The sequence below is a fragment of the Meleagris gallopavo genome, chromosome 13 (genome assembly GCF_905368555.1).
Source record: "Meleagris gallopavo chromosome 13, MGAL_WU_HG_1.1, whole genome shotgun sequence".
Lineage (NCBI taxonomy): Eukaryota > Metazoa > Chordata > Aves > Galliformes > Phasianidae > Meleagris > Meleagris gallopavo.
Window position 1 is genome coordinate 10,765,315 of NC_139416.1, and position 21,890 is coordinate 10,787,204.

General features: G+C 39.3%; 2 protein-coding genes and 1 long non-coding RNA gene across 15 annotated transcripts in view; 2 read left to right on the plus strand and 1 right to left on the minus strand.

The window, feature by feature from the left end:
- The window catches only part of TERB1 (telomere repeat binding bouquet formation protein 1), a 17,067-nt gene extending 10,255 nt beyond the window's left edge, over window positions 1–6,812 (plus strand). For 6 of the 13 annotated variants that reach the window (XM_019619717.3, XM_085234764.1, XM_085234769.1 and 3 more), the window contains 3 exons: window positions 855–947; window positions 1,441–1,608; window positions 2,095–3,681. In XM_019619717.3, the coding sequence (XP_019475262.2) occupies window positions 855–947; window positions 1,441–1,608; window positions 2,095–2,435 (602 nt within the window). In that variant the 3' untranslated portion in view covers window positions 2,436–3,681. Of the gene's footprint in view, window positions 1–854; window positions 948–1,440; window positions 1,609–2,094 lie in introns of all 13 variants that reach the window. The other 7 variants (XM_085234765.1, XM_085234767.1, XM_085234770.1 and 4 more) reach the window with 6 other exon arrangements.
- The window catches only part of LOC104912913 (uncharacterized), a 9,383-nt gene extending 1,272 nt beyond the window's left edge, over window positions 1–8,111 (minus strand). Inside the window, exons 1-5 of the long non-coding RNA XR_004161162.2 lie at window positions 7,969–8,111; window positions 4,782–4,817; window positions 2,720–2,801; window positions 1,509–1,539; window positions 231–321 (exon numbers count right to left, since the gene is read on the minus strand). This is a non-coding gene — a long non-coding RNA (uncharacterized LOC104912913). The remainder of the gene's footprint in view (window positions 1–230; window positions 322–1,508; window positions 1,540–2,719; window positions 2,802–4,781; window positions 4,818–7,968) is intronic.
- DYNC1LI2 (dynein cytoplasmic 1 light intermediate chain 2) overlaps window positions 7,241–21,890 on the plus strand; it is a 28,312-nt gene continuing 13,662 nt past the window's right edge. The window contains exons 1-7 of the mRNA XM_085234781.1: window positions 7,241–7,374; window positions 8,097–8,170; window positions 8,577–8,693; window positions 14,715–14,945; window positions 20,592–20,758; window positions 21,083–21,176; window positions 21,581–21,716. Of these exons, the coding sequence (XP_085090907.1) occupies window positions 7,280–7,374; window positions 8,097–8,170; window positions 8,577–8,693; window positions 14,715–14,945; window positions 20,592–20,758; window positions 21,083–21,176; window positions 21,581–21,716 (914 nt within the window). The 5' untranslated portion in view covers window positions 7,241–7,279. The remainder of the gene's footprint in view (window positions 7,375–8,096; window positions 8,171–8,576; window positions 8,694–14,714; window positions 14,946–20,591; window positions 20,759–21,082; window positions 21,177–21,580; window positions 21,717–21,890) is intronic.

A 21,890-nucleotide genomic window follows, 5' to 3' on the forward strand; every position in this document is an offset into this window, starting at 1 on the left:
TTTGAATAATTCTGGAATTCTATATTGTACACAATTTTACCAGGAGAATTTGTTCTGCTTTTATTGTAATACGTTTTTTTCCTTTTTTAACTATTCAAATGAATGTCTTACAGATAAATATTTAAAGTCAAGTCTAAATGCAAGCTGTACTGAAAAGTATAAGCCCTTCATAGAAAATGTGCAGGGAATTGTTTTTGTACTGTGCTTGTAAGAGTAAGGATAGAACCTACCTGTGAGTGATTTCTGCCTGAAGCATCTGTGTTGAATGCTTGTAGATGGTTGTAGGATGAGGTTTTTCAGATTTGCATTGATCTTCTTTCTCTGGGGTATTTATTTCAGAATTAGGATCCGGTCAGTCAAATCCTTACTCATAATGTAGTTTACTATTAATTTATAAAAACTAATGAAAGTTTACTGTTTGTCAGAATGGTAGCTTTATAAGGGTCCAAGCTGATCTCCACATACAATTATTTAGATAGAGAATAAGTATTATTCCAGTACATCACACTTTGAGCAACTGATTCTAAATTTGATAATGTTCATACGACTTCATTAAGCAGTGTAAGTTTACAGGGCTATTTTGGTTGTTCAAGTTCAAACAATATGCTTCATTAGGAAAGAGAATTAAAAAAGTAAGCATTGAATTAAATGTAATTATTCTGGATGTACGACAATGTCAATATGACTATTTAACTTCAGGAATTCCTGTTCGAGTTTTCTGCTGTTATGCCAGTTAAACTTTTCTAGTAATCTATTAATAGAAAATACAACTGAGCATTGGTATGCTCATGTGTGATTTCCACAGGAAAAGATAGCTTGCATTTTCTTCCTAACTTTTTTTCTTCCTATTTTAGATCAACATTCATTCTACTCAGAGATAGCCAAGGAAGCAAAAAGTAATTTGATTACAACTGCATCCCTTAAAATGTCAGACTTCATGTGTTTAGGTAAGTATCTCAGGTCTTTCTTTGCTAAGTTCAGAAAAGAAGAATTAAAGAACCAGCAATTCAGCAAGTAAACTTGGCATTACAGAAACTACTTATTCTGTAATTTTTTTTATCTGCTTCCTTTCCTTTTTCTGCATTTAAAATAAGACAACTGTTGACATAGAGCTAACCTATTCCAATTTTGTTTAATGTGTCTTTCCTCAAGCTTAAAAGAGCATATTGTAGCTACAAGAATACCTAGGAGCAGCTGTTTTCTTCTTTTTCTCTTTTTGGAAAGGAGGGAAAAAATGGAGCAATTCAATTTGTTCAATTTGTTTTTGTATTCATTTAGCTAAGCCTCTAACTATAATGCAGTTTTTTTTTTTTTTCCTGCCTTACTGCTGTTGAGTACAGGCAATTCTGAGACGTGTAATGAAAACTTGGAGGTTAACTGTAGATCATAGTCAGCAAAATTCTGGATTTTGTGATGACTACCATCCTTATTTTCTTCCAGGTTGTACAACAACAGGACTGTCTTTGAATAGCAGAACTTTTAGTAAGATGTTGCAAACTTGTCCATACCTGTGTGGCCGTCACAGAGTCATTCTGGAAGCTGAAGAAAGATATAAAAAGAAACTTCAGAAATCATCTGACTCTAACAAACGACATGCAGCTTATGAGAGTAATTGTTTTTTGTTGATTTGTTTTTTACTAACTGTCCTAATTCTTCTAAACTGCGGTTTGAGTTCCAGACTTGTTTGACCTGATTCTGATCATGCTACTCTTGTAAGCTCACTTGTTTTGTATGATTTACCACTAATTCATGCTAAACAAGGTTGGAGCTAGTCACTTCTGTTTTGAGTTGGTGTACTTGAATCTTGTACATGAAGCAGTGGTGAATCTTCATTGCAAGCAATGCTGTCTTGTTTGTCAGAGTTTGTCAAATATTAATAGAAGAGAGTAGATGAAGCTGAAGTAAATGTGAATGGATGAACCTTGTAAGAAGCTTGTTTCATTCTAGCATAGACTGCCAAAGGATGTAAGAGGCCTATAATTATTAATCATAATTTTAATTAAAAGTGCATCTGATGATTTTATGGTTTGAAAGAGGCATTAAAAAAAAAAAAGTTTTCTGGCATTTTTAATAGTGTCCATTTGATCTTTCTAGAAATAGTGCTGACTCCAGTGAAGAAAGGAAAACTGCTAGTAGAGACATCTTTAAAGAGCAAACAGGATAATTTCCAAAGTAAGGCCTTAACTTGGAAGTTAGTGCAAAAACACTTATTGTCTGAACAATTCTCTTCCAGAGCTTCACCACAAGTGCTTGTGGATAGGAGTTATAATAAAGTTCTGGATTCTGTCCAAAATCTGTCAGACAATGTGCATTCTATAATTGTGAAACTACTACACTACTTCACAATTAAGTTTTCTGGTACATTGTTGAATCCTTCTAGGATTACTTTTGTGCCACCTGCTATTTTTTGTTTTGTTTTGATGCTTAAGATGTAGAAAGGTAGTCAGATCAGAGCACAGCGTATCTGACTGTTCTTGGATTCGACATAATTCGATTATACCATTATAGCTGTGTTATCCTATACCTGCTTTTGTTCCTTCTTGGAATTCTGTCAGGCACTTGAATTTCTATGTGCTAAATAGCTAGATGTGTAAAACTTCAATTATACAACAATACTGTTGTAATACTGTTGTATATGTTGTATAAAATTATACAACAAGTATCAGAAAAGTATCAGAAAGCAAACAATCAGAAAACTAAGTAAATAAAGTACTTTTACCTGTTCTTCATTATGAGGGGTTGAGTAAAATGTTAATGACAAATGGAGACAGAAAAGTGAGGATAAGTTCTATCAGTTGCCCCTTTAAAAAAAAAAAAAACAACAAAAACTGGTTATCTTGATAATGCACAACAACTGTTCATTTGTATGAAGAGTATGTATCTTTTAAAATATTCTATAGCATAGTGAAAAGTAAGTTTTATTAACTCTTTTCATTACTGTGCAGATGCATATGTTATACATAACTCACAAGGAATTTTCTTTCGAATCTGGTGATTCTGGATACATCCTGCAGAGCTTTGACTACAATCATGAAATAATACGTTCATAGAGGAGTAACCTGTACTGTCTCTTAGGATCAATGACTGGAAGTTTTAACATAAGCTAAAGCAGCTCTCTAAATCAGTACTTAAATTTTTGAACATTAATATTACTTTTTTTAGAAAACAAACATTCCCATTTTGGAAAAAATCAGCCCACCCTTCAGGGATTTCTTTTTAGTGATCTCTTTGTTTACTTCATTATTTAATTTCTGGTAATGGCTAGTGGACGATTTATTTTTTTAAATCAGATTCAAAAACAACTAATTTGGCTATGATGCTCATGAGAATTTTAAAAAGCTTTTCTGAAAAAAACAGTTCATTTCATCTTAAGAACCCATTACATCAATATATTACTTCTAGCAATTAAACACTTTCTGAAGTTAACTGGATTTTTCAGTCTTTCCTCAAAAACCAGATGGTAACATGGCTCAGAAGACATTGTAAGTTTTAGTTCCTGAAATGTTACCTGTGATTTGCTGTTTTGTTTTTTTGAAAGTAAAATACATAATGTTTTGTTGTTTTTAAGGTATTCTTTTGACTCCAATTAGAAAAAGCAAACCCAATACTTTGAATAGATATGAGCATAATAAAAATACTCAATTAATTGAAGAATATAACTTGCAACCAACATATGAAAAATGTGAGTATCACCAGAAAATTAGTTCTGTAACAAGCATAACTGAAAGATGAGGTTTTACCTTCAGGGCATTGAATAAAGTGTCCGTGCTTGCTGCTAGAGACAAATGGCTGAGGATTTTAATAGACATTCTTGTAGCTTCAATCATAAGATTACCTAAGTTTATTTTCAGTTAAATCCTATTGTTTGCTAGTTGCTTCCAGCACCTAATTCAGACATGATAATGCCAGTAATGAGAAAAAGATCTAATGAGAAATAGATGTTAGTAATAAGGCAACATGTGCATATTCATGTTCATTAGAAGAAATGTTCCTTCCCAGCACTAGAGTCAGTCTTACAGTCAAGTTCAGTTAGTTCAAAGTAATGAGGGTTGGCCTTCTTCATAGTTTCATAGCCTTCCAAAAAAGACAAGATGCAAACTTGGAGAGAGTGTGTGAAAGAAATGTGCAGCTGGGAATGCCAGTGGTTAAAAGAAAATTGTTTACATTCACGTGATGAAGATGAGGTTACCTGTGTGCAGCCTTATGCACTTGTGTCTTTATATTTGTAAAACTGCTGAAAGCTGTAATTCCATTTGAAGTCACCTTAGTTAACAGAAGCCCAGTACCTAAGTGAACCATTTTAAATACAAATCTTTCCCTGCTGATTCTACTGCAGTCATAGTGGCATATCCCTGAAACAAGTTAACTGTTTTTCTAATGTTAGTTATTTTCAAACAATGGAACTTTCACAAATGATGGAAATGGAAGTATGCTTATATCCTGAGCTTGTGAAAGTTAGCACAGTATAGAAATGGTACATACCTAAAAGAAATAGCTATCCTGACTGGAAAACAAATACTGAAACTACTTATGTACATAACTAAAACTAGTTATGTAAGCACAACAAAAACAGTATTTTTCTGTTGACATTTGCCTTTATTTCAGTAAATGGGTGACAGTGAAGAAAAGGCTGAACGTAACATGTTTGAAAAATGTCATTGTACTGACTGTTTGCTGTTTGTTCTGAACAATAATGCGTTACTTCTGTATGTGAAATACTATGTAAGTTGACATAATTTTTAATTACACCAAAATCAATACAGAACAGTGAGAAATGTTACCTGGGTATAAACACGAGCTTTAAACAAGAGAAGAACCTGAAAAAAATTCACAGGTGAGGGAATTAATGATCTTTTAAAGAGAACAAAATAAATGGGTAATCACTGGAATTTCATTTTATGGTGCTATCCATTTCACAAAGGATGGACAGATGTTTATCCTTCTGAAAAATACAACAGGTTACAGGTAAATGTCAAACTTTCTCATATCATATACAAATCATATGCACTAGCAGGTCATTTTTTGAGCTTTTGTCCCTGATCTGGCTTGCAAAGAAACACGGGATGAAGAATTGGCAACCTTTGGGCTGATCTTTGTGTCATTTCAATGCTGTGCATGCTGTTTTGAATGGTCTCTCATGTAAGCTAATCAGTTTTTATGTTAATAGAGAACTGAACTGGGAAGCACTAGAGTGGCACCTGATAGGGTACAAAGAGTTTCAGCTGAGGGCTGAATTAATACCTGTGTTTGCTAGGAAGTGGGTATGTTCTTGGCTCAGTCAATTGGTGAGGACCTGTGAGATTTTTCTGTTGCAGTTTTTGCTTTGTTTCATGTGCTCCTTACACAGAGATGTGGTCTATGGATGGAGTAGGTAACGTTTCTGCTGTACTCTCAGTAAATGTGAGGGGGTTAGTGGCAACCACTTATACTCTGAAATCTTTTCTAAAATTGTACTGTGTTTTGTGACAAGGTTGTCTTAATATTATCTCCCATCTTACAGAAACAAGAAAAACAAGGATCATCATCAAAGTCTTTCAAGAGAATTTTGGATTTGATGCATTAAGTTGAAGGACACCATTGTTAACAGTAATTAACAGAGGTACAGTCACAACAATTCCAACTTCTAGAGAATTTAGATGAGTTCAGACTCATGTTTTGTACTGCTAACATTCATAACAAATTGTTATGCTTTGCAGATTTCAATTAAATTGTAAGTCTTTATAAATAACACCAATAAAGCCTTCACCAGTAAAAGTTGCTTTTAGTTTTTAAAAATGTAAACTTCCTTGTAAACTTTTGATTAGGACAATTAATTTGACTTTGAGCATTTTTAGTTTTCTTGCAAATGGGATGCCGCAAAGGCTCATTGCCAAAATGCTAGAAGCTGGTAAGAAGCAGTGTTCTGACTTCTTCATCGGTGAAATTAGCAGCTGAAAGACTTTGTCATGGGTTTGGTGTGTGTGGGGAAAAATAGGATACACTGTCAAACATGTAGGAGAGATGCAGCCAGGTCAGCAATTCAAATTAATGATTAGTAGAAACGCTTGAGTGATTGTGGAGGTGATTAAAAACCTTTCTAATGATATCAAAACATTTGATATAAATGCTAGTAAGTACTGAATTGGAGAATGCAATTTGTTGGAAATAGTCAAGAAATCTACATACTAGTGGAATTTCTGGACACAAGATTGGGTACTTTCAGAGAGGACAGTGGTAGAACAATCTTTTATATTCTTATTTGCAAATGATTTTGTGTGAGACAGGATACGTCTATGGCAGAAAACACCAAATGTATGTTTGAAAACTGCTCAGTATAGTGGATGAATCTTAAATGGGTACAAGTAAGTGGTAATACAGAGCTTGTGGAAATGGCAGAACTTACAGATGGAACACTTAATATGTGGTTCATCTGCAGTATTTCTTTACTAGTATGAATGAATTGGGTAATATTTGTGGACCTACATGAAATACTGCAGCTGTGAATGACACACAGTGTAACTACTGATAAATTTGATTTCATTTTATGGTGGGACTTCTTTGCTTGTTGTTCAAGTTACTGAGGAGAACTACTGTTTCTGTTAAGTTCATAATATTTGCTTAATCTTTAGGGAAAGCCTTAGTGACTTGTTTTTCTTTTTTTTTTTTTTCGTAATAGCCTTATTATTTGAATTCTGATTGTTAGTTTAGAATGGCAAAAATTTAGTTACTTTGCTGTCGGCTTTCACAGCGATGTAGCCCAAGTGCTTAAAAACAAGCAAGATAACCTGAAGTGATGATGCTAATATAATAAATAGGTCTTTTAATGGTTTTCATTTTTGGCACTTCCTTTTTCTTACTCCAATACTCAAGCAGCTGTAAAAATGCCTAGAGTCTGTGTTGTCCATCCTCTTTACTCGAGGTGCGTATTCCCTTAAGTCTTAATGAGTCACGTTCTGGAACACACCACTTCCCCCCCCTCTATCCGTGTCGCACAGCGGGTTCGCCTTCCTGCAGCGCAGGCGGAGCGGAGCCGCGTCGTGCCCGCCGCCACCAGGGGGCGCTGCCGTGCCGGCACCGCCCAGAGCGGGGGGCGCTGCCGGGGCTGCCCGGGCGCCGCCTGATCGGAACGCGGCGCGGCTGCGAGCGGCTGACGGCCGCCAGGGGCGGGGCGCGGCGGGGCGGCAGCGAACGGCGGCGGGGCCGGGAGCGCGGCGGACCGGGCGGGCGGGCCGGGGCGAGGGAGGAGCGGGGTCCTCGGCGGGCCCGGGTGAGGTCACTCTTTGTGGCGGCGGTTGGCAAGATGGCGCCGGTGCCGGTGGAGAAGAAGCTGCTGGGGCCGGACGGGCCCGGCGGCGCCGATCTCCCCAGCGAGGAGGAGGAAGGGCAGAACCTGTGGTGAGCCGGGCCGGGGGGACGCGCCTTCCGCGCCGCGGCGGCCGGGACAGCGGGCCGGGCTGCGCCGTGCTGCCGGGCGTCCCGCTCTGTCACGGCGGGGCAGCCTGCCTCGCGGGGCCGCCTCCGCTCACCTGTGGCCGAGGGCTGCCGCGGGACTCGGCCGGGCCCTTGTCGAGGGAGCACCCCGCTCCGACGGGGCAGGGCCGTGAGGCGGCCGCGCTCGGGCCCGGCTGGCGGGAGCGGGCAGCGGGCGGGGCGCGGGCAGTGCGGCGGGGAGCAGCGGCAGGGCTGAGGCCGCGTCTCTGGAGCGGCTCCTACGGCGCGGGGACCGGAGGGATGGGGTCTGGGAGGCTGCAGCGCTTGTTCTTAGGTGCTTATCTCTTGAAAACAGCGGTAACGGGAGAAAAATGCGAAATACGGTAATGGATTGTGGGTAGAGTTAGTCATCAATTGGAAAGTAATGCATTGCAGTGACGTGACTGCTGCTAAGGGAGAAAAACTTCACTGCGTGTGCTCTAGGGATTGTAAATCTCTTCCTGCAAAGGTGGCTTATTTCTGGAGACGTTAGAAAGAGAAACGAACTGAAATTTTTACCTGTTTTGTACCTGGTTTGTGAGCAGGATGAGTGTACCCCAGCCCGTGTGGGGTGTGGAACTCGGGGCGCTGTCAGGGAGCGCTGTGTGTCCGAGCTTTCAGCCTGACCATGCCTTCTGTCTTTCCAGGTCATCGATACTGAGTGAGGTTTCCACCCGGTCGAGATCTAAACTGCCCTCTGGCAAAAATATCCTCGTTTTTGGTAAGTAGCAGATGCAGGAACGTGGTCCGTCTGCTTTCTGTAGAGGCAAAGCACATTGAGAACAATGATGTGAACACACTGACGCATCAGTAGGATAAAATTAGCTCCTGTAACATGATCTGTGGTGTTCTTTTCTCTAGGCTGGCAGTTTTACTTTCTTTTTGGTTTATGCTGTTAACTTATAATGTATAATTAGATAAATGGGAGGTAGTGATAGACAGTGGAGTGCTTTTTTCTTATTGTCGTAGTATAAACCATTGGATTCAGCTGGCTTACTTGGAAAAAAACCCAGCAGGTATTGGCCAGAAATACACAAGAAGACTTTTTGTTTCCAGGTGTGTTTTGAAATTCTGTTCAAGTTAATTCTGAAACTGTCTTTTTCTTTCCTGTAAAAACTTACTGGCAGGTGATGATGGCTCAGGTAAAACCACGCTTATGGCTAAAATACAGGGAGCGGAATATGGCAAAAAAGGAAGAGGACTGGAATACTTATATCTAAATATTCACGATGAAGACAGAGATGGTAAGGTCATCTTATATATAATTTGTTTATTTAATTAAGTAGCTGACGTGTTTTTAGGTAACTCTGGCTTCAACTTTGGGTTACACTCAAGTAGCTGGTTCCAGTGTTGTTGTATGTGTTCTGTAAGGTATATTGATTTCTTAAGTGAAGGGCATTTTATGTTCAGATTTGGTCTATTTCTTGCCTGTTCTATAGCTTCACCTGTGAATGAGGTAGAAGTGCACTTGACCTGTGGGTGTAGCTCAGGATTCAATTAATTTCAAGGTAGATAAGTCTGCTTGTGTTGAGTTGCAAGGAGATTATTTTCATTTGGTAGAACTGCCTTACAGTTATAGAAAGGTGGTGATACGTCATCAAAATGTAATATGGATATCAGATCAAAATTTATTATGAATTTTGGGGTTTAAGGTTTTCTTGGTTTCTTGAGCAGTGTGTGGAATTTTGGTGAACTGTAGCTGAGCCATTTTGTTAGAGTTGAATGAGTAAAGAACAGAACATGAAGTCAGAATTAGTATTTCTCAAATTGCAGCTTTTCTCACTGTCTCTTTTTGTTGCTGTTTGTGATGATGATGATAGCTCTTCTTTTTAGGGTTTGGGAAGTGAGAGATTGGTCTAAAGGTGAGAATATTACTAATCTCGTTTCATCTATTTTGCTGAAGGTTAGAGACAGGAAGAGATGAAGAGAGAGCTTGTTATTCTTGCTCCTAAATCTGTGTCATCTAGGCAAACTACTGAACCTCTTTGTGTTAGTTTTCCTCCCCCAAAACTGGGAATGGTGGTCTTCCTGTTCATGACCTTCTGAGTTTACAGTTGGGAAGATGGAAGCAACGATGGTGGTTTAACTATGTTCCTGAAAAAAAGATGAACTGGGAAGATCCTATCGTGGCATTTTGGGAATGGAAATGTACTGAAGGTTTGCATGAGTTATTAAGTACTGTGTGCGTCTGGTTGTTATGGAGATTGGTCTTGTGCTCATATGGTAATAAACTGTCTTTAGATACTAGATTTGCCACAGTTCATGTATGAACGCATTGCCTGTGTCATCAGTGGGTGCCTGATCTTACTGTGTGGTATAAGTTTCAGCATTGAGGCCATTCCTTACTGCTTGAGATTCTTCACATGTATGCTTCCTCATTGTGTATCATCTTCTTCAGTACTGTGTAAATAGATCAGAGTGAAGAAACCCTAGGGCTGCAAAGATACTGTGTGATACTGAGCTTAGGGCAGCTACAAAGGGGTGGTATTATAAGCAGATGTAACATAACATAAGTTAGGTGTGATGTTCTTAATGATGCTATTAAGCCTCAAGTATGTCCCTACTCTGGAAATATTTGGGGGCTGTTCCTGAAAGTGGTAAGTATTTGTGGTGGTTAGGAGAGGCTTGTTGTAAGAACTCCGGCAGTGTGTAGCAGGAAAAAATCAGATCTTTTTGACTAGCTGACTCAGCTGGATAATTCAGGTCTTCATGAATCCCTTTAGTAGATGTGTTAGGATCTAATAATATCTGCATCTTTCCTTTTTGTCTTGTTAGCGTCATCACTAAGCTAAATAAATAGCAAAGTGGGTCAAGACCTCCTAGCAGATGAAGTTAACACTCTGATTTCTCCAGTACATGCTCTGTTTTATTTTTTTTAACTCTTCACATGCTTTAGGTGTGTATGTATTTGGATACAGTTTTGGGAACAAAACCTCTATAACTGTCTCACGGTTCTTGGAAGCCATGAGGAAACGAGATAGGGGGTCGGAAGCTTACTGCCATATATTCATTTTTTAGGGTATCTGCTTTTTACTGTACTCTACTTGAGACCAGCAAACCACAAGGATTTATTTCCAGAGGTATCAAATCAACACTGATAACTGAACCTCTGCATCAGGGTGAAGAAGGTCTTGTCAACTTCTCTCCCAAATGCTGGGAGATGACCTTCCTGTAAGCCCTTTTTTTCTTTTTGGAAGAGTTTATTATTTCCATGAAAAATATTTTCATCATAGTGCCGAGTCATTATCTGCTTCCTACTTCACTTTGCAAATCTTAAGGAAATCTTCTGTGTTGCTTCTTGTTTCCACCTCCTGCTCCCTTTCCTGCCTTTACTTCTTAAAGGATGTTTGTATCTGACTCCTCTGACGTTTGAAGGAGAGTCGCTTTGCTTCATGTTGGGTGACCCTGGGTGCATGATTTAGTTTACTGTTGTCTATTCACCTAAGAAAAGTTACACAGATGCATATAAATTTTTTGAACACCTCAGTGCTTAATATAGGTGCCCACTGACTTGTTTGTTTTCATTGACAGTGGTGGATACCTAGCTTGGGTGTCAAAATGCATGTCGCCACTGGTTCGGTTCTGTTTCTGTCAGGCATTAGATGGTTGCTGTAACACATGCTGCTTTGATCTTTAGGCCTCAGGATAACTTAGAGTTTCAATACTGGACCTCTTCTACCTGAAAAATCTTCTCCTTAAGTACTATCCCAAATTCTGCCTAGGCTAAGGCATTTGTTCATGTAGAGACTCAGGGACACCTAACCTGCAGTACTAAGAGAGAGAGAGGATTCTCCTAAGATACTCTATCCTTTGAGCATATGGCTTCTATGTATATGGCACCTCAGTTCACCTGGATGAAAGTACTTACAGCACTAGCTGTACAGTTATCTCAGAATATTTAATGGCCTTGGAGCTCAGGCCCCAGAATGATCTGTTACTGGCATTTCCCAAGGATGTAAGTTAGGATTTTTTGCCTTTGTGTTGAGCAGGTGTCTTTGTGTCTGCTCTAGTCTGTTTGCTTTTGAGAGCTGTCTAAATTGGTAGGGTGTAGATGGGGGGATCTGCATAGTTTTATTACAGAATTTATTTCTGGAGTAGCTTTTGGACTCTCATAGGATGATAGGTCGCAGTTAAAGAGAGGGTGTGCAGCAGGTCAGTGAAATAAACTACATCAGCTATTCAGGTGGCTAGCTTTGTAGCATTGCCCGTATGGGTTAGCAGGCAATTATAAATACCATAGAGATCTTTCAGTTGGTCTTCAGATTACCCCTGCAATACAGTTGGCTTTGGCTGTGCCAAATATGCAGATGAGATACAGTCATTCATACTTGTAAGAAAATCAAGTAGTCTTTTTTTTTGCCTCAGGTTTGGACTGGCCTCTGTCATATCATGTACATATTCCAGTTGAACTGGTTATTCCAGCATGAGCCAAGGGCTGCTGGCTTCTAATGGGAAATTTTTTTGTCAACATCTTTAAACTAGTTCTACTGAAAGTGATTTTCTCCTGTTTTTTTTCCACTTATGGCTTGGATAAGGCATATCTAATTACCATTGATACATTTTGAATAAAGGACATGTCATTGCACTTCACAGAATCAAACTTGTAAAGTAAAATTCATCAAAGATGGAAAACCCTTTTCGGAGCTTAAGGATAAAGTATTGACAGGATTTGGAGATGTAGTCTTAGCTGTGATTGTAATAGTCTTTAGTTAGCAACACCTGTTACTCCAGCAGGATCTAGTAATTATTTGCTCTGTGTTGGCATCTTGTGTCGTAGCCATGATGAAAGGTCCAGTTAACATTCACATCGTATGACTAATAGGGAGTTTGACGTGGTGCTGACAATGTTGAATTTGCCTTCTAGTCCTTGCCAAACTGTAAACAAGCAGTGCTGTAGCTTTCGTTGTTTTATATTCGTAGCAATTGAAAATCCCAAATTACACCTGATGGTTGTATTTTTACTGTAAGAAAGGGAAACCTTTCACTTTTTATTTTCATATGGTGTTATCTTAAAAAAAAAAAAAAAAAAAAAAAAAAAAAGGCAAGAAAACAACGGCACAATTACGTTATTTTAATGTTAGAGTTGGGCTTCCAGTCTTCTTGGCAGGTTGATTTCATCTAAGTGACAGTTCCACTTGCATTCTAGATTCAGTACACATTCTAGACGTTAAGTACTTAAACCCTTAAGTAAGACAAAGGTGTTTAGTAAACAAAATCTTTCCAACCTTTAGTTATTGGCTTAAAAAAATCAGCTGCAAATCAGTGAATTAAGTTGTTCATTGAATTTTGTTACCTGCTAGGATGTGGAAGTCCTTTCTGTGATTGAAACAGTCACCACAGGAGAAACTGTCAAAGTGCAAATGAGAGTTGTAACTTTTTGTAGCTTATAAGCAGACTTCAGTTAGTTTTCTAAAAGTTTCATGATTGCTTGGAGAAGGTACTGTGCTATTAACTGTCTCTTAAGAACCTCTGATTATAGAAACCCCCTGGGGTTGTTATGTACTGGTAGATTTCTACCTCTGGGAATGTGCAAAGGGATACATGGGATAAGAGAATTCTGTGCAGAGGATTTGTGTACTGTTGTATCTGTGATCACATTATTTGCCAAACTTCTACTGGACTTTCCCTCAGTCCTTAGAGGCCTTCTTTTGATTCATCTTCCAATACTGTGATAGTCCTTTGTGATATCAGGGAGTATGGGGAGGAGGGAAGGGACAAATAATTGATGAATGGTGTATTTCTTAAATATGCAATAATTATTTTAACTGCTCACTGCAAAAGATAGTTCTGAAGTGCCCAATTGGCAGTAAGATATGTAATTAATTGGGAAGTGTAAATGTTGGCTTTTGTGATGACTGATGATTGAATACCCTGTGATACCCTAGCAGTACCTGACTAGGAGGATAACAGAGATGCAGAAGAAGACTGCCTGTGTACAGCATCTTGATGTAGTCTGTCTGTAATTTGGACTGTTCTGTAATGTTATTCGAGACCTAATTAGCAAGAGATATATGTATATCTCTGCGCTCTTTTCTCCTTCCAATTTCTTCAGTCAAATTTTTGTCTTTTTCTGGGGCCAACTTTTTTTTATACTGATGGATTTTTTTTCTTGAAGTTCTTACAGCCACAGAGACTGGATTTATTTTGTGTAGCTGAAAGATTTGGAACACATGTCAAGGAAATGCAGGGACAACTCATCATAAAGCTCAGTAGCAATTTTGAAAATCTGTGCTCTACAGGGATTGCTTTACAGTCTGAGTGCATGTATTTCATAATTCACCTCTCATCTCTACTGCTTGTGGAGACCCACTGTTCCATCTGGACATCTGAAATAGAATGGAGAACACTTTGAAAGAGATACTACAAAGGGTCTCCTAGATAAACAAAGGGACTTGCATCTTTTCCAATGGAAGGTTCTGAGGATAATGTAATTTGGTTGGACTTGGTTGTCCAGAGTGCCTGATGCATCACTCCTGGATGATGCTGCATTTTCAGTTTCTTCTGTACTTGGCAAATGTTGGTTCATGCTTGCTGCCTGTCCCAGGGGATTATTTCCCCGTGCATTTCAACAAAAATTGTTTGATCACTATCCAGATGCTATGGGGAGAAACACAAAAACTAAAATACCAAGTCTTTTGTCCTATACTTATTCTATGAAGAGACTGTAAGTAGAAGCCAGTGTTAAGTCACTGTGAATTAAGGGCAGATAGCTTTAAAGTTTGGTAGGTTTTACGTTTATCCTGTGTTTGGCTCCTCCTACTCCTGTGCTAGAGACCTAAGCTGCTTACTTCTTGTATCTTGTTTGCAGCTTAGTTCTGTTGTGAGATGTCTTGGGTTTGTTAAAGCAGTGTCTGAGGGACACTTAAGGCTTTCTGATCAAATGCAGCTGTGCCCATCCTCTTTGGAACTTGGCATTTCACATGTGTTAGATGGGCACTTGATGTACTCAACATATACTTACCTCAAATTGAGAAAGGCCATCTGATGTCTAAAAGCTGTTGTGTCATTTGTCAATAATAAAAGCCAAGGAACTGAAATTACATGTTAAACAAGAAGATCCTCAATCAAGAACAGTCCTGTTTAAATGGAGGCATCTACCAATTAACATAGGCATTTTTATGTGCACCTGTGTGAAAGTGACAAGATCTGCTGGTAGCTGGGCTCTGCTCTTTCCTTTGACACTGAAGAAGTCCTCTGTTTACTCCTGTGCTAGCAAAGCAGCAGGCTGACATCCTTTGAGCTACAACTGTGCTTTTTCTTTTCAGATCATACTCGCTGTAATGTTTGGATTCTGGATGGAGACTTATACAATAAAGGGCTGCTGAAGTTTGCCGTTTCTGCAGAATCCCTGCAAGACACCATTGTGGTCTTTGTTGCGGATATGTCTAGACCTTGGACTGTTATGGAGTCTTTACAGAAATGGGCCAGTGTCTTGCAAGAACATATTGATAAGCTGAAAATTCCTCCAGAAGAAATGAGAGACATGGAACAGAAGTGTAAGTCTTTGTGCATCTCTACGTAATTGCTTTTTTTCTAGCCTGTCTCTTGCCACTTTCTTTGGTAATGATTAATATCTTCTGGTTACTGTTTTGAGAATGCATTGAATAACAATTGCTTTGAAATTATGAACATAACACTGATTCAAATAGACTGTTAGGCTTTAAGAGAACTCTTGCAGTTCTGTTGTGCTAGCAATTCAGGTGAATTGTCTGAATTCCTTGCAATCGTTAGATTTTTTTATATATATATATATATATTTAATATATATATATGTTTTTTAAACCATTTCTTAAAAAGTCGACTATACAGAATCATGTTTTTAAAAACAGTGTCAGAATTCAGTAGCAAAGCGAGCTGTCTGCTTTCCTGTGGTATCCAAGGCAGGTTCCATTCCCTACTATGTATGTTCCCAATATATTTCTTTGCCCTTGGTTTTCATGAGCCTCAGACCATGGTCCTGGTACGTCTCACTGTGGCTGTTCTTACCGTGTGACTTTAGGAATGTTGTATAAATTTAGTTTCTTCCCTGGCATAACTGTGGCAGAAAGGAATCTGGCACAGGCAAGCAGTCACTGCTGCAGTACTGCTTCCTGCGGCTTTTCTTCTGAAATAATTTGGAGAGTTCTTGCAGACTCCTTTTCTGTATTCAAATTGAATTACTCCAAAAATAATTTCCTTCAGTGGAAAAGATCTTAGCAACGTGCTCCTTTGCAGCTCAAGTACAGATGGATACTGATCCTGGGTGGGCGCTGCTTTCTGTTGTTGGTGGTTTGTTTTTTGCAGGACTGGTTGCTGTGTTTACACCTTGGCAAATTCTGTCTCGTAGCTTCCTTAAGTTCACTTTAGGGAGCAGTGTAATCTGTTTGGCATGTGGGCATTCAGATGTATTTCTATAGCTGATCTCCTTTCTAAATGCTCAGTACTGCTTTCCCAAAAGGCTTGTGCCTACACCGTACTGGTTCAAGTATATGCTTGCTGGTTGAAGCTATCTGTGGTTTGATCATCAGATTATATTAAATAAAAAATAAAAAAGGGAAAAAGCATTATTTTTGAGGAGTAGTAGGTGGCAAAGCAGTTTGATTTCAAAATACTGCCGTTAGCCTGATTTGCGTTTTTGGAAGTGCACCGAATTTTATGGCAACTAAAATAAAGATGGAGTTCTTTGCTCTTCTAAAGCTGACTTTCGAACAGAGAGAAGTGTGTTCAGCCTTCACTAAGAATGCACTGTGTGAAGGAGGCAGTTACAGTCACAGCTTTAGCGCTGCGCGTCAGGAACTAAGAAGACGTTCCAGGAGTACTGCCATGGACAGTTACAAAGGGAGTACCTTCGAAATTCCTGGCGTATCTTGATTCTTGATAGAGGCGGGGGAAAGGAAAACGTGCGAGCTGCCTGTTTGACACGCTTGTAGGGCTCTGCTGCCATCGTGTGGGTGAGCGCTGAACTTCAGTCCGTTACGGACATGCAGGTAAAACTGGGCCTTCGTCTTGGCTGCAGAGCATCCCTCCTGCTGCTTCTCTCAGTCGCTGTGTAGGACACTTGTCTGCTCTCATACGTGACTTTTAAGCTTCTGTAGACTGTCCCTAAGGCCAAATTACTACTTAAAGCTTTGGCTGCCATAACAGTCAAGTATGCCCAAGAAATGGATGCTACGGTTCTGGCCATATTTTGCAGCACACCTTCTTTGAAAATAAAAAGCACGCATGCCTGAAGTGTGCTTTGTGACTGTGATCCCACAAAAGGCCATGCCTGCAAAGTTCTCCCTGCTGAAGTTCTGTACGTGCCTCCTGAGGTAAGCTGCTGCTCAGAAAGTGGAGAACTCCATGCAGCAATAGCAATTGTGAAGAAAACCTGGATGATAAAGCACATATGTAAAGCAGGCAATCAAAACATGGAAAAGGTGCAGAGCTGTTAAATTCATGCCAGTAAAGCCCCACTGCGGCGTTCTGCCTCACGGAGATATGTGCTTCCTGATTTCAGCTTATATAACCATGTGCCCTTCTGCTTGCTTCTAGACTTAAGGTGGGGTACATGGATAAAGCTTTCAGTAGCTGTCAGTTTGGCAGCTCTGGTTCTTGTTGGCTCTGGAGAAATGTTTTCTAGTATCCATTTAAACTGTTGCTAGGTTGTTATTTCTCTATTACTGAGATCTTACTGGTAGTTTCCAGAAAAAAATGTTGTTAGCTCACCGTTTTTGAATGAAATTGAATTTTGGACTGCCTGCCTTTGCTTTCAAGGTTTTTGTGGCCTTTCTCCACCCCGCCTCTGGTGTTTGCTGTTTGAGATACTGACTCCAGGCTCTGCTAGGTGGATAACGCACGGCTCCATCTGGCACATAGGAGGCCTTCCCTTTGTGTTCAAGAGCTTCTATGATGGGAGGCAGGATGCACGTAAGGAAGCAACAGGCTGCCTTGTAAAAAGCTGAAAAATTCAGAATATACCAAGAATGTAATTTTGTCTGTGTTCAGTCCTCTTACTGAGCTGCTCTTGCTCGCTCTGGATTCAAATAAACCTTCAGTTCATGTGTTTTAACTTCATATTTAAACAGTGATTTATCAGAATTAGTACAGTAAGAGAAAGTCTGAATTATGCCTCCATATTTAATGCAAAAGAAAAAAAAACAACAAACAGAAATCAGTAAGTGCAGAAATGCAGTATGCTTGTAAAATGGCTGTTATATTATGGAACATTTAGAACTGAATACATGAAAGACTGAACGTACCAGAAAATTAAGTTGGTTCCTGTTGAAGCTGACGTGGTTTTAGGTTCTCTGCCTTTTCTGCATCAAACATACAGCTGTAAGAATTTTTAAAGTAAAAGACGCATACTTCTTCTGGACATCTCTTCAGCAGTTTCTCACGCAGACCAACATTTTTGAATGACCACAGTGCACAAAAAAAGCCAAATGCTGCCTGAGTTGTTGGTGAAGTGGAGTGGAGTGGTAGCAAGGAGTGATGGGCTCTGAATGCTTTTTGATATTTTTCTTGTTCTGCTACTCATTGCTTCTGTGTTCTGTCCACTTACTGAAGCTGGTGTGTTTTGTCTGTAAAATCTGCTAGTTGCTTTCTAGGTGCTGCTTCCCAACAGCTGCTCCTGTGCCAGGAGCAGTGCCTGCCCTTACAGGTAACTTCCAGTGATTCTTTGTAAATAATCAGTATAAGAACAGAATTGTTCCATTAATTGGAAACTTGAATTCGCTTACTGTGTCAAATGCAAAAATACCCATATAATCCATTAAATACAAATGAAGATCTTACCTGGATAAGCCACAGGTTTGATAGACAAATGAGCACACTGTAGTGGATGCTTGATTTTTTTATGTTTATTTTTTAATTGCATATTATCATCTAGTGATGCTTTTCAAGTCTGCTAGGCAACTCACTGTACTCTCATTCTTACTGGTACGTAGCAGCAGTCATTTTTCTGCCTTTTATTGAATGTGCACTTTTTTATAGAAATAAGTTGAAGCAAAAATATTTTTTCATGGATCATTAAAACAAAAAACGGTGAATTAATGGCTATACCTTACATAATGTCATTCCTTAATGTGGATTGTATGGCAGAGAACATACTAATAGCTTGCTTTAAGGAGGAGAGGAAATGTAGGTTCCTGTAAGCTGTTTCGGTGCTTGATGAACTGCAGGTCCACTAGAAATCTGAGAGCAGAGATCTAGTGGGAAAGCAATGGATAAGCGTGACGTTGCTGTATGACAAAGAAACACCTGAATGGAAATGAGCGTACACTTCTGCTAGCAGTTGTTGACAAGAGGTTGTTTGTTGCACTTGTGATGCAAGTCTACTCCGACTGAAATTCTGCATGGAACTTGGAGTTGAAGGGGAGTCTTGACAAAACTGCTCCAGCACCCACCACTCCCTGGTGTTTAAATGGCTCGAAGCACGCTTGAAGCAGGTGCTTCTGTGCTCAAGATCCAATTGTTGGAGTTTCTCAGTACAACTTTCAGCTGCTTTTATCCGTAATTACCAATTCAGCAATACCTTTGCTAACTGAAACTGTGTCTTCTGTAGCAATTCTCAATGCTAGCCTGGCTTAATAGCAGGCTGTGTGCAGGACTGACAGTGGACAGCAGCAGTGTGTTGTGCAGTTTGCTCTGTGGTGAAGGTTTCCTCCCTGGCACACAGATCAGCCAGGGTGAGATGCAGCTCTCTATGTGCAGGGTACAATGGAATTTCCGTCTCCAGCTGCTGAACGTGAGGCAGTACTGACAGAGGGCATCTCCCTGAAAACATTTTGGTTTCTTCTCCACCAGAAGGCACTGCCTCCCCAGGTTTAAAACTCACTGGATTCTTTTTTATTAATAAAAAAAAGAAATTCCTTGCTTCTTGTGAGATTCTGAATTGATGACTGAAACTCTGTAGTCATCCATGTTTATGTATTTATGTTTATAACTTTGTATTTATATTTTATAACAAGAGCTTAGAGCTCTTTCATGAGAATGACACATGTTTGTTTGTTTCTAATGAACGCTGCCATTTGTGCAGCTTTGGGCAGAATTGTTTTTCTGATTTGTCCTTTCTTCCACATCTTATTCTGCCAGAGAAGTATTTCCTATTTAGAAAAGGTACAGTGACTTCATTTTGCAGACTTTGTATTACAGACTTTGCTGAGTTTTTACCACTTCCTAAACCTCAGAAGTATCAGATGGCCCTGTCACGTGGCTGCATGTACTGAACAACAGGCTCTTTGTGAATGTGCTGGCGGCTCAGCCTTGTGGAAGAGCTTTCCTTACTGTATGTATGGTCTGCTCTCACCGTGGATCTGAGGACTGTGTGTATAATAAGGATGCCTTCATGAGAGCACGTGGTGGAGCTGTGGGGTGGTTGGCCTGGGGTGGGCAAAGGGCTGTGGCACACAAGGAGTTGCCACCCAGCTTGGTGAAGGAATGTGTGGGTCCCACTTTGCTTCCCAAATGGTGCTAATACTATTTTCAGATGCTTCGGTGTTTGATAGTGTTCAGTATCAGTGGAACACTCAGCACTGCCATAAGATGGAAAGACAGAACACATCTCGCTTTCTCCAGGCTGTGCTGTAATTTTGCAGAATGTAGCTGAGTCTCTTTTGCTAACATTTAGATGTCCTCGAGTCTGTATTTTTGCAGGGTACGTTTTATGTTTCTGGCATTTGACTCCTATAAGAGAAATTTAGAGTAACAGAAACTTAAATTATGGTCTATAAGGTTAGTATTGTAAGAGTGGCTGTTTCCAAATAGTATTTTTGGTGTCCGTTTACATTCTTACCATGTTTTTGTTGCAAGACCAGATAGAAATTGCACTGTGTGTGGACTAGGCTGTGAAACTAAATTTACGTTTTCTTTTGGCAGCTCCACTGTAATGAAACGGGTTGCACGAGAAATGTACATTTGTGTAACCAGTGTTGCTGGTTTGTAATAACTGCAAACTGTACTTGATTTAGCTTGCTGTACATTTTGGGAGAGTTGTGTTTGAAGAGACAACAAGGCTTAAAGTTGCATTGTGTTCTTGTGGAATGCTCATTTTAAAGAAAAAGAAGAAAAAAAAGGAGATTTCGAGTTAGCGATTGATAAAAATATTTAGCTCACATTACTTCTGATCTAAAAAGAACAGCTAATTCCTTTGTTTTGTCTCACAAATCTCTCTCTTTTCGTAGTTATAAAGGAGTTTCAAGAGTATGTAGAACCTGAAGAAGGCTACCAAGGATCACCCCAGAGAAGGGGCCCTTCTTCAGGCCAAGAGGATGAAAGTGTTTCTTTGCCACTTGGAGAAAATGTGCTGACACACAACCTTGGTATTCCTGTGCTGGTAGTTTGTACAAAAGTGAGTTTCTAGTTGTGTTTGCTCCTGTGGAAGCACCTAATTACTTTACTGTTAGAATGTTGCATTATACAGCCACGCACAATTTATTTTGGATTAATAATAAAGATATTTATTTTAAAAGTAAGCTTCGTCATCAGTGTCAATTTTTAATTTTGCAGAAGGGCAGTAACATGCTAATCACTTAATCTTTTGACGTAGTGGTGGCATTTCAAAACTAGAGGCTTAGAGTAAATGTGGTGTTTGTAATAGTAAGGAAAAGGTAGAGATGTGCTGGGATTAAATGACTGATTTTTTTCTGATATTGTTTTTCTCCTATTCTTCCAGTGTGATGCAGTGAGCGTACTAGAGAAGGAGCATGATTACAGAGAGGAGCACTTTGATTTCATTCAGTCACACATTCGTAGATTCTGCTTACAGTGTATCCTTTCCTGCTCTGAAGAGACTTTCTGAAATCTGGAAGCAAGAAAATAGTGTTTTAATTTTGGATTACACGTACAGTTTATCTGAGGAATTGCACTTCAAAGTTGTATTTAGCTGTTTATTACGTAGCATTTCTTGCTGTGAAGGTGTTTAAAAATGCATACAACGTGCAGTTTTTCAAAGTTAAGTGACTAGGAGGCACCTAACTTTTGTATGTCAGTAAAAATATCATGTCTTCTCTTTCCTTTCTCTCCCCAAATGCTGAGTGGTGACAGTTTTTGTCTTCAATTACTTTTTCAAACATGGATCTAATAGATATGTGACCGTTACACTCCTGTTTTGAAATTACTAATATAATTTTAAAACTATATCCTACGTATTTTTCCTTAAATAAGTAATCAGATGGAGCTGCCTTGATTTATACATCAGTTAAGGAGGAAAAGAACCTTGATCTGTTGTATAAGTACATTGTACATAAAACGTATGGTTTTCAGTTTACCACTCCTGCCTTAGTGGTAGAAAAGGATGCAGTTTTTATGTAAGTCAATTGTACAAAGCGATCTGGGAGCGTATTGCTTCTATTAAATGCAACACATACAGACATAGATGAAGGACTTGCATCAATTATTTTATTGTATTATATTCTTAAGTTGGAAATGAAATGTAAAATACTATAATAAATTTAACTTAGGAAAAAAGGAAATGACGCTAT